The 12,722-nt window shown below is 44.0% G+C and overlaps 1 protein-coding gene across 2 annotated transcripts in view; it reads left to right on the forward strand.

Annotated features, from left to right (window-relative positions):
• ZFYVE26 (zinc finger FYVE-type containing 26) overlaps positions 1–12,722 on the forward strand; it is a 106,709-nt gene that overhangs the window by 57,840 nt on the left and 36,147 nt on the right. For both annotated transcript variants that reach the window (XM_007525810.3, XM_016189448.2), the window contains exons 26-29: positions 2,331–2,577; positions 4,220–4,318; positions 8,046–8,209; positions 9,297–9,433. In XM_007525810.3, coding sequence (XP_007525872.1) covers positions 2,331–2,577; positions 4,220–4,318; positions 8,046–8,209; positions 9,297–9,433 — 647 coding nt within the window. The remainder of the gene's footprint in view (positions 1–2,330; positions 2,578–4,219; positions 4,319–8,045; positions 8,210–9,296; positions 9,434–12,722) is intronic.

Consider the following 12,722-nt stretch of genomic DNA (forward strand, 5'->3'; position numbering starts at 1 on the left):
TTAAAATATATTTTAAAAGAACTTAACATTTGAAATGCTACTATAAAAAAGTAATTTTTTTTAATTTCTTTATTTTTTTTATTTAAGAAAGTATTAATTAACAAAACCATAGGGTAAGAGGGGTACAATTCCACACAATTCCCACCACCCAGTCTCCATATCCCACCCCCTCCCCTGATAGCTTTCCCATTCTCCATCCCTCTGGGAGCATGGACCCAGGGTCATTGTGGGTTGCAGAAGGTGGAAGGTCTGGCTTCTGTAATTGCTTCCCCGCTGAACATGGGCGTTGACTGGTCGGTCCATACTCCCAGTCTGCCTCTCTCTTTCCCTAGTAGGGTGGGTCTCTGGGGAAGTGGAGCTTCAGGACACATTGGTGGGAATTAAATTTTTTTTAATAATAGGTAGGCCAGAAAAAGTAGCTCATTTGGAAACTTCAGTGTTGTGCTCCGTCACTCTCTTTCATTCTGTCTGCCTCTCAGCCTCTTAAATTTTTTTTTATTTTTTATTTTATTTATTTTTTATTTTATTTTATTTTACTTATTTATTCCCTTTTGTTGCCCTTGTTGTTTTATTGTTGTAGTTATTATTGTTGTTGTCGTTGTTGGATAGGACAGAGAGAAATGGAGAGAGGAGGGGAAGACAGAGAGGAGGAGAGAAAGATAGACACCTGCAGACCTGCTTCACCACCTGTGAAGCGACTCCCCTGCAGGTGGGGAGCCGGGGTTCGAACCGGGATCCTTATGCCGGTCCTTGTGCTTTGCGCCACCTGCGCTTAACCCGCTGCGCTACAGCCCGACTCCCAGAAATTTTTTAAAGAAAGTAGTTGTTTTTTGGGAGGGTGTTTTTTTGTTTGTTTTGTTTTTCCTTTCTTGGTATACTGTACCTTAAAGGGAAACTCCTTAAAAACTGATAGTGAGCTGAGCCATTGAGCAGACTTCAGAATGGTAATAATGACCTCTAGAAGTTTAGAGTACCTGTAGGATACCTGTAGGATACCTGTAGAAGGTGCCAGGGTTAATTAGCCCCCTGACATTATGAGAAGACTAATTATCAGCATTATGACCCTAAGTGTCAGGCAGAGATCAAACATGTCTGGAGGGTCTAGGCCAGAGCTCACTAAACTACTAGTCCTGCTTTTGTAATCCAATATATATTTATATTTATTTTTCATAAGAACAGAGAGAAATTGAGAGGAAGGGAAGGGAAGAGGGAGATAAAAGAGATAGATTCACTACTAGTGAAGCGTCCTCCCCCCACTCCCCACAGGTGGGAACCAGAGGGGCTTGAACCCAGGACTTTAACATGTGCATTCAACCAGGTGCACCAGTGCCCAGCTTTATAATCCAGTTTTATTGGAACACAGCACATGCATTTATTTACATACTGCATGTAGCTGTTTTGGCACACCATTGGCAGGGTTAAATAGTTGTGTCAGAAACCTTACTACCTATAAAATAAAATATTTACTCTCTGGGGTTCCAGGGGTAGCGCACGTGGCGCCAAGCGCAAAAGACCGTTTTAAGGATCCCAGTTCGAGCCCCCAGCCCCCAGCTCCCCACCTGCAGGGGGATCACTTCACAGGCGGTGAAGCAGGTCTATAGGTGTCTGTCTTTCTCTCCTCCTTTCTGTCTTCCCCACCTCTCTCGATTTCTCTCTGTCCTATCCAACAACAACGATAAACAACAAGGGCAACAAAAGGGAAAAAATAGCCTCCAGGAGCAGTGGATTCATAATGCAAGCCCCGAGCCCCAGCAATAACCCTAGAGGAAGAAAAAAAAAATTTACTAGCAGACCTTTGACAGACAAAAGTTGCCCACTCATTATCTAGGTGAAGGTACTTAGAGTGCTTTTTTAGTTATTGTTTTCTGTTTTATTTTGTTTTGTTGTTTTTAACCAGAGCATTGCTCAGCTATGGTTTATGGTGGTGCTGGGGATTAAACCTGGGACCTCAGAGCCTCAGGCATTAAAGTCTTTTACAGAACCATTATGCTGTTTCCATGTCTTTTGGTGTACTTCTAGATTGTGACCTGGAGGATTTTGTTTGTTTGTTTGTTTGTTTGTTTATACAAAGGGCAGGGGGAGAAAACACACCAGAGCATCACTCTGGTACATGGGATGCCAGGAATCAAACTCGAGGCCTCATACTTCCAAGTTCAGCAACCTGTTCACTGTGCTACCTCCCAGGACCTTACCTGGAGGATTTATATAGCAGTCCAGCCTTACCTCTGAAATGATTGCAAGCCAGTTTCAGTAACTGGCCACAGGCCTTTTGGCCCTTGGCACCCAGCAGGAATCTATTTTCATCACATTGTGCTCTCCCACACAAACAGGTTCTGCTGACCCTGCCTGAACAGCACCGAGCCAGTTATTCCCACCTGTCCACTCAACCCCTGCTCATGCTGGAGCAGCTGCTCATGAACATGAAGGTGGACTGGGCCACTGTGGCTGTGCAGACTCTGCACCAGCTGCTGGCTGGGCAGGACATTGGCTTCACCATGGGCGAAGTTGACTCTCTGCTTTCCACATATGCAGGGAAAGCTTTGGACTTCCCATACTCTCTGAGGGAGAAGCGGTCAGGTAACAAACTGCCACTACCCTAGATGGGTTGTCCGTACAGAGGAATAGTGCTATGCCGCATCCTTTGTTTGACCAGAGCGTTGCACAGCTCTGATGTGTGGCCATGCAGGGGAACTGAGAGTGGGGAGGTGGGGGGGGACCGACAACTAAATTCAGGATTTCTGGTGCCTCAGGCATAAAAGTCTGTTGTATAAACCACTTTGCATCTCCCTGGCCTTACATCCTGGTTTAAATTTCTCCTCTTGCATTTGTTTGAGTTGATTGAGAGTGAAAGGAATATGCTTTAGGGAAGATAGCATTAAAAAAAAAATAGAAGAATCCTTGGTGTTGAAAAAAGTAGAAAACTAACCAGAATTCAAGAATAGTAGGTAACCAGTGGGAGTGCACTGCACATAACATAGAAGTCTGAGAAGCAAAGCCATTTCCTTCTAGAATTGGTCTGGACTTGGTGCAGTATCTTGGATTTATTTTGTTTTGTGCTTTCTTTTTCTTTTTTTTTTTTTTATTTTTGATTGTTGTGAGCTGAGCTAGGAAGTAAACCCAGGTCATCCCACATGTGAGATAACACCACTGAGCAAGCTCCATGGGCTGATTTTTTAAAACAGTTTTTATTCTTCATTTTGAGAGACAGAGAGAGCTATTACAGCATAGCCCTACCATCTCTGGAGCTCCCCCTAGCACTGTCCAAGGTGTTCTCTTGTGCTACAGCTCAAACCCAGGCTGTCATTCATGGTACGATCAGCCTTCCAAACAGTGAGCCGTATCCCAGCCCTGGTGTGGTGGACTCTTAAGTGCTGACATTTTTGAAAGCTTGTTTGGAGGTTCTAGCAGGGAAGCGCAGCTACTCACATACCCTCGACTGAACACCGGTCTGTCTCTATTCGGGGAAGGCCGTCCTCTTCGACTGAGCGCGCAGCTTCGGGAGGGAGGCACATGGAGCGGTGAGGGAGGAAGGGGACATGCCTAGCCAGCCAGATCAGCCGAATCAACCCTGGCAATTAATGGGGTGACAGATGTCGAAGCCAGATTACCCTCACATTCAGTGCTGGCATTCTTGTATTGAGCATGTGCTTTCTTTCCAGAGTTACCTCAAATATCACTGGCATGTGGGTTGACCCAGCTCCTTCCCCACTCACTCACTACCAATCAAGATCAACATTTAAATGCCTTCTGTTCCCTTCTGGCATTTTTATTTATTTTGTAAAACCTTAGCATCTATCCTATTATCTCATGTACCTAAACTTAGTTGGTTTTGGTTTTGTTTTGAAGACTTTAAAACACTCACAGTTGTCTCAGAAGTACTTTTGCCATTCTTATACCTAGTAGAATCACTGAATGACCATTGACAAAGCCAACAGGACTTTACACTGCTTGCCTACTAGCAGAGTGGGTAAAAGTCCAGGTGGTGGAACAGTATTTTTGTTTGTTTGTTTTTAATAGATAATTTTCTTTTTTTAATTCTTTGTTTTTAAATATTGTTTTTACATATGAGAGGGTTAGAGTAGAGAGACATCCATCTGGTATATGTACTGCTGGGGATTGAACTCAGCACCTCTATGCTTGAGAGTGCAATAGTTTATCCACTGTGCCACCTCCCAGACCACTGGAGCAGTATTTTTGTAAGCATTCTCCCTCTTTGCAGATTCTGTGAGTCACCTCCAGGAAACCTTCAGTCAGGCTTCAGACCTGGAGAGCCTGTCTAGATCCCCATCAGCAGAGTTCTCTTCTGCTACAACTCCTGGTAAGGATGGTTCCCAAGAATTACCTACTTTTTAGGTTCAGTTTTTTCTTATTGTGATTCTTTTGTCTTATTTTTTTAATTTCCAGTTACTGTATTCTTATTATTTTTCTGGATTCATTCCAAGTTTGTAAATTCCTCTTGGGAAATTCAATAACTGATTGTCTTATGTGCAAGTGTATATACATAACAGAATAATGGAATGTTAGAAATACTAAGCTATTTTGTGTATGTGTGTGTGTGTGTCTCATGTCAATTATAATTTTAAATCCTAAAATGTTGCATTTTAAACCCTAAAAAATTCTATAAATAACAGAATATTGCATTATTTTACATTTATTTTACAAAAGAAAGATCCATAAGAGGCCTCCCTCAGAATGAATGCCTCCTGAATTTTTCCTCCAGGGTTATCACTGGGGCTCTGTGCCTGCACTACAAGTGCACGACGCCTGGGAGTCATTTTTTTCTTCTCCCCCCCCCTTTCATTTTGTAATTGATATGACAGAGAGAAATTGAGAGGGAACAGGGAGATAGAGTGGGAGAGAGAAGAGAAACACCTGCCGCACTGCTTCCCCATTTGTGAAGCTTCCCTCAACTGGAACTTCCCTTCCCTGCAACTGGAGACCTTGAACCTGAATACTTGTAGTTAGTAACATGTGACCTCAACCAGGTGCACCACCACCCAGCCCCATAGAGAATGTTGGGAAGCTTACCCAACTTTGTCCCTGAGCCAGAGTACCTTGCATCACACTGCACTGTGCCCTCTTCCCTCCAGCCTCTTAACAGCTCTCTATGAAAGTCAAAATTAGAAAGCAGAGCATTGCCTTAATCAACCTCAGCTGACGGCCCAAGTGTCAGATGACCCGTGGCTATTGACTTTGTAGTTACAAATAAACTCTAGCAAGGAACCAAATTCCCAAATACAGTTTTTGTTAATGGTGAAGACTGAATGTATATAGTCCCTGTGCTCCACGTATTCACTTATTTATTATTATCATTATTATCTATTTCATTGGACAGAGAAAGATTGAGAGGGGCAGGAGGAGATAGGTATAGAGAAAGAAAGACACTTGCAGCACTGGTTCACCATTCTTGAAGCTTCCACTCTGTAGGTGGAGACCAGGGACTTGAGCCTATGTCCTTGTGCATGGTAACATGTTTGCTCAACTGGGTGCACCCCCACTTGGCCCTGAGTTAGGCACTTATGTCTGTGCTAAAGAACTAGTTCACTGAGGGCCTCTGCCATGTCTTTTCACCCTATTCACCACCCATTACTGATGCTGAGGAATTATTCTGATGCAGTCTCCGCCCCCAGGTTTTACCACGCCCCACGAAATCCTAGCAGTGCCCCCTTCAACCAATCCTGGCCCCACACGTCACCCCTGGTTGTCACCCAATAAAAGCCCCCTCACCCCCCCGGCTCTTGGCTCCTCTCTCTCTCTCTCTCTCTCTCTCTCTCTCTCCCCCTCTCCCCCTCTCTCCTCCTTCGGCTCTCTCTCAGATCTCTCTCGCTTCTCTCGCCCCATGGTCAGGTAGTGGGGACGGCCATTGTCGGCTGACTCCCCATGGCCTGAGCCACCCCCCATCCTATAATAAAGATTTGTGTACCCCACTCGCTCTGGACTTCCTCTCTCTTCTCCGCGGTGCAGCCCGACACCGGACCACAATTACAACACATTACCACCTCCTCCTCCCCTTTGACCTCTTGCATGATAGCTCAAAGGAAGCTCAGTAAGAGTTTATTTTGTCAGTGGTCAGGAAAACAAGATACTGTGGAGAAACCCATAATGTCTATCATGAATAATGCTTATTGAGTATTAGTGGTTTTCAGTTTTTTTCTTGTGGCCAGCCAACATTCTCTGCCAGGTGACAAGAAGTCTTACAGATCATAAAACAAACTCAGCATTTCATGGCCCTACTTTAGAATGAGCCATCCTTCCCAATAAACAGCAGACCCAAGTGGAGGGCTCAGACTTAACATGTATATGAGCAGCTTCATGTAGCCGCACAGGGCAGCCTGAGCAACTTTGTCTTACATATTTCTTATTTAGTTTTTTATTATGGAATTCCCCCAGTTTATCCCATTAGAAAACCTAGTATCATGTATACCCATTACTGAGCTATAATAATCATTTCATAAAGACCATTACTGTTTCATCTATATTCTTGTCCCTCCACTGGATAATTTTGATACAAACCCTCCATAGCATAGCACTTAATAATCTACTGGTATAGACCTCTAAAAGGCAAGAGGTTTTTTTTTTTTAAATATTTTTTATATTTATTTTTATTTATTTATTCCCTTTTGTTGCCCTTGTTGTTTTATTGTTGTAGTTATTATTGTTGTCATTGTTGTTGGATAGGACAGAGAGAAATGGAGAGGGGAGGGGGAAGACAGAGAGAGGGAAAGAAAGATAGATCACCGCTTGTGAAGCGACACCCCTGCAGGGGGGGAGCCAGGGCTTGAACCAGGATCCTTATGCAGGATCTTGTGCTTAGCGCCACCTGCGCTTAACCCGCTGCGCTACAGCCCGACTCCCAAGGCAAGAGGTTTTATAAAGTAAAACCATAATGCCATTAGTATACCTGCAAGTAAAACCATAATGCCATTAGTATACCTGCAAGCAAATGAAGTCTTTGTCTTCAGCTATTCATTCAGTATTCAGATTTCCCCCACTGGATTCATAAAGACTTATTGTTTGTTTCTTACAAGTGGTATCCCTTGAGTCAAGGTCTAGATAGTATTCACTTGTAACATTGGGCTAGAGTATCTATGATCAGTAGCCCCCAACATACCTCTCATTTCCCCTACCTCTTCCCCCCTCCCTTTCTGGATGAAACTAGGGCATTTGTCCTAGAAAGCTAAATTTTGTAATTGCTTCTAGTGGCTATCTAAACCCTGGACCCCTCTATCTCCAGTAAACTGGTAGATAGCTAAAAGCTTGGTTTGGTTTAAGATTAGTTTCTTTGGTAACTATATTTGATAGGTGGCTGTGTGCTTCCTATGAAGAGGTGTGCCATAGCAGTCTCTCTATGACACAGTCAACCAGGAAGAACACACACATTACCGAGCATAACAACCTGGGTTCAAGCTCCTAATCCCCAGATGCAGGGGAAATGCTTCCGGGGTGGTGAAGCAGGGCTGCAGGTGTCTTTCTTCCTCTCCCTCTCTGTCTCTTGCCTTCTCAATGTTTCTCTGTCTCTGTCAAAAAAAAAAAAAAAAGAGGAAGGGAGAAAGGAGGGAGGGCTGGAGGGGAGGAAGGAGAGAGGGAAAGAAGGAAAGGTGGAAGGGAGGAAGGAAGGATAAAAAATGGCCAGTAGGAGCAGTGGATTCATGGTGCTGGCACTGAATCCCAGCAATAACTCTGGTGGCAAAAAAAAAAAAGTGAGGGAACAGGCAGTGAGGCACTTGATTAAGCATTCATATTATGGTGTACAAAGACCTGGGTTCAAGTCCCTGCTCCCCACCCTCAGAGGAAAGCTTCACGAGTGGTGAAGTAGGGATGCAGGTGTCCCTCTGTCTCTCTCCCTCTTTTTCTCTCCCTCCCCTCTCAATTCCCTCTGTTTCCATTAATAAATAAAATATTTTTTTAAATGACACAGTTAGCCACTGATTATCTAATTGACTGGATCTTCCAGTAAAGGTTTGCCAAATGATAGAATCCTGATTCTCTCCTTCCCTTTTTATATATTAACTGGCCTACTGATCACCTTTCACTCTGACTCCTAGGTACCTCCACTGCACATTCCCCCAATCTGAAGGAGAGGAGCTTCCTGCCAAGTCTCCCTTTATTGGAGTTTGTGCCCCCTGCCACACCACCAGCCAGGCATCAGTGGGTACCAGATGAAACAGAGAGCATCTGCATGGTCTGCTGCAGGGAGCATTTCACCATGGTGAGCAGAAACAGGCACCAGCTTTACCTGCAGGTGAAAAAGAAGCTAAGCTCTAGTTCCTGAACCTGAGCTTCTAGGTATTGCCTGTCCCCAGCAGGACATTCGCTATTTTTCAAAAGAACTGCCAGATCTTAACATTCAAGGCTTCTCTTGAGCCCGACCCAAATGTAGTTTCTGGATTCAGGGAGGTGGTCAAAAGCCTCTGAATAATCATTAACTCTGAAATCTTTGCATTCTCATGAAACAACAACAAAAATAAAATAAAATAAAATAAAATAAGATAAAATGCATATGTAGAAGTAGAATAGGAGGAAATAAGCATTGGGAGATCTTGTTTCTAGAAGCTCCTCCCTCTTTCATGATAGGGCAGGTGATCTGGTAGTGGTTTAACGTGATGATTCTAGAGAGAGAAGACCTGGGTTCAAACTCCAGCAGTACTTTTTTCTTTTTTTCAATTCCTATATTACTTTATTGAGGAAATAAGTAAAGGATTTTTGTTGTCACAAAGGTTCATTTCCACACTTCTTCAACATAAATATCAACATGTTGAGTAAGGACACTTCCTCACCGTCCATACTCTGCAGAAATGTGATCCACATTGGTTGAGAAAGTCACTTTGTCATTGTTTTTGCTGTTTCATCACACATTGCCTCTAAAAACAGATAAAAACAGATAGAACTTACCAGGGTTGATTGCAAAACCATCCCTGACAGGCACCTTTGCCCCTGAGCTGAGAGGTATCTTTCATTGTCAACTTCTTGAAGGCAAGGATCAGTGTTTTTTTCTTCAGTAAAATCCCAAGCACCTGATGTTCTTTTGTTTTTTTCTTAAATATTTTTATTTATTTATTAATGAGAGGAGAGGAAGAACCAGACATCACTCTGGTACATGTGCTGCCAGGGATCTGACTCAGGACCTCACGCTCAAAAGTCCAACCCTTATCCACTGCACCACCTCCCAGACTACACACCTGATGTTCTTAATAAGCCATAGATGGTTAATGCCAAAGACAAATGGATTAACAGGAATAGTCACAGTCCTGCAATCTGACCTTCTTGTCCCCCTTCTCCCCAATGGCATTCTTCAGTTTAACAGGCGTCATCATTGTCGTCGCTGTGGCCGCCTAGTGTGTAGTTCCTGTTCCACGAAGAAAATGGTGGTAGAAGGCTGCAGAGAGAACCCGGCTCGTGTGTGTGATCAGTGCTATAGTTATTACAACAAGGAGTAAGTGTCCTGCAGTGGGGCTGCTACTCTTACTGACTACCATACCTTCCTGGGTCCTTACATTCCTAGGAGTCCCTACCTAAGATAGAGAGTGTCTCAGACTTGGAACAGTTACAAAAAATCAACATTCACCCTAATGTGTCATTAGCTCTGCATTGAAATGATGGTACAAAACTAAATGAGGAAATAGGGATGGGAGGAAACATAATTCAGACTCTGACATGTTCTCAGTAAGAGCAGCACACTTGGGAGTTGGGCGGTAGAGCAGTGGGTTAAGCTCAAGGACCGGTGTAAGGATCCCAGTTCAAGCCCCCGGCTCCCCACCTGCAGGGGAGTCGCTTCACAAGTGGTGAAGCAGGTCTGCAGGTGTCTGTCTTTCTCTCCCCATCTCTGTCTTCCCTTCCTCTCTCCATTTCTCTCTGTCCTATCCAACAACAACGACATCAGTAACAATAATAACTACAACAATAAAACAAGGTCAACAAAAGGGAATAAATAAATAAACATTTAAAAAAAAAAAGAGCAGCACATTTGATTTTTAAGACCTTCCTCTAAGGCTACTGGTCTTAGTTCACCAACCTGACCTGACTTCCAGAAACTCTTGCTTCAGTTTGTCTTGGACCCAGAGGTATATGTTCATACCTGCTAAATATGTGGGATGTCTTGCATCAGCTCTAATCTAGCTTGTCATCCTGAATTGTTATCCACAACAACAAAGGTCCTACCCCGCACTTTCCTATGCATAATTCCCATTCCTACAGATCTGTAGAGATTTTCTTTCCTGTACATACTTTATCTGGTGATAGTTTTTAAGAGCTGCTCACACCTCCAACAAAACAGATCAAGATTATGTTTGCAGGAGTCGGGCAGTAGCGCAGCAGGTTAAGCACATGTGGTGCAAAGTGCAAGGACCAGCGTAAGGATCCCGGGTCAAGCCCCCGGCTCCCCACCTGTAGGGGGTCGCTTCACAGGTGATGAAGCAGGTCTGCAGGTGTCTGTTTTTCTTCACCCCATCTCTGTCTTCCCCTCCTCTCTCCATTTCTCTCTATCCTATCTAACAGCAATAACATCAACAATAATAACTACAAAAACAATGAAAAACAAGGGCAACAAAAGGGAAAATAAATTTTTTAAAAATTATGTTTGCTGGCTCAGTGTAGCCTGAATTTTTTTTCTTGACCTCTAGCCACAAAGAATGGTGAAACTAAGGTTCTTAGATCATCTGTGAACATGAACCAAAACAGCTATCCAAAAGTCAAATCACTTTGAATTGTTCAAGCTTTGCTTACAGACTTAAATCAAATGTACACTCTCTTCAACAACTCAGTGGCATTTTGGTTTTTTTTTTAAATAAAAGTTTTTCCTTTTTAATTTTTTTATTATCTTTATTTATTTATTGGATAGAGACAGAAATTGAGAGGGTAGGGGAGATAAAGAGGGAGAGAGACAGAAAAACACCTGCAGTACTGCTTCACCACTTGCAAAGCTGCCCCCTGCAGACAGGGAGAGGGGCTTGAACCTGGGTCTTTTGCACACTGTAACATGTACTCAACAAGGTGTGCCACCACACCAGCCCCCTCAGTGGCATTTTGTGCTTGTTTAATGTAAACACTATTTTTGTCATTTTTCACTGTGGTGCTTACTGATATCCTAGACAGACATTTGATACTTAACTCACACAGTCCTGTGATCCTGGCATACAACAATGTCCCTTGGGGTGTGAGACAGTGGAATCACCCATATTACCATATTGTTGAGATTTCAAATGAACAGTAAGTATTTCTAGGGATTTCATCATTCAGCAGTGACTCAGCAGTAATCACAAACCACCATTTTAGTGGGAAGACAGCCAACAAATAGACCAAAAGCCACTGGATGAGTTCAGTGGTGGCACACACAGCTTAGCTCAGTAACAGGAGCATCTCCTGAAGTTGCTGCACCTGGCCTAAGCCATAGCAGAGGAGCAGTAGGGAAAGAAGCTAAAACAGAACATGTGTAGAAATAAGATTAAGGGGGTCAGGTGGTAGCGCAGCGGGTTAAGCGTACGTGGCGCAAAGCACAAGGACCGGTGTAAGGATCCTGGTTCGAGCCCTGGCTCCCCACCTGCAGGGGAGTCGCTTCACAAGCGGTGAAGCAGGTCTGCAGGTGTCTATCTTTCTCTCCCCCTCTCTGCCTTCCCCTCCTCCCTCCATTTCTCTCTGTCCTACCCAACAACGAATGACATCAACAACAAGGCTACAATAACAAGGGCAACAAAAGGTGGGGGGGAAGAAATAGGATTAAGAGCTGCAAAGGCGGGAGTCCGGCGGTAGTGCAACGGGTTAAGCGCACATGGCGCAAATCTCAAAACCGGCATAAGGATTCCGGTTCGAGCCCCCAGCTCCCCACCTGCAGGGGGGTCGCTTCACAAGCGGTGAAGCAGGTCTGCAGGTGTCTATCTTTCTTTTCTCTTCTCTGTCTTCCCCTCCTCTCCATTTCTCTCTGTCCTATCCGACAACAATGACATCAACAACAACAAAAAAAGGGAAACAAAAGAGAAAATGAAAAAAAAATTTTTTTTGTTTTCCTTTTTCTTTTTTCTTTCTTTCTTTTTTTTTTTTTTAATTTAAGAAAGGAGACATTAACAAAACTGTTAGGAGGGGTACAACTCCGCACAGTTCTGGCCACCCAATCTCCATATCCCATCCCCTCCCCTGATAGCTTTTCCATTCTCTATCCCTCTGGGAGCATGAACCCAGGGTCGTTGTGGGTTGCAGAAGGTGGAAGGTCTGGCTTCTGTAGTTGCTTCCCTGCTGAACATGGACGTTGACTGGCTGGTCCATACTTCCAGTCTGCCTCTCTCTTTCCCTAGTAGGGTGGGGCTCTGGGGAAGCGGAGCTCCGGGACACATTGGTGGGGTCTTCAGTCCAGGGAAGCCTGGCCAGCATCCTGGTGGCATCTGGAACCTGGTGGCTGAAAAGAGAGTTAACATACAAAGCCAAACAAATTGTTGAGCAATCATGGACCCACCCAAAGGTTGGAATAGTGGAAAGGAAGTGTTGGGTGGGGGGGGTTACTCACTGCAAATTCTAGTGTACTTCTGCTTTCAGGTATATATTTTGCACTACTTTATGGGTACGTGTGAACATATGCTCTATCTCACAGAACCTGGTCTATATCTAGGTTTTGGGACTTTGTTAGGAAGTGAACCACCTGGGATAGAATTAGAGAATACGATGAAAAGAAAGGTCTCACCCGAGTAATGAAGCTGAAGGGTTGTCATTCCACACCTGAAGTCTCTGGACACAGT

The sequence above is a fragment of the Erinaceus europaeus genome, chromosome 16 (assembly GCF_950295315.1).
Source record: "Erinaceus europaeus chromosome 16, mEriEur2.1, whole genome shotgun sequence".
NCBI classification, from domain to species: Eukaryota; Metazoa; Chordata; class Mammalia; order Eulipotyphla; family Erinaceidae; genus Erinaceus; species Erinaceus europaeus.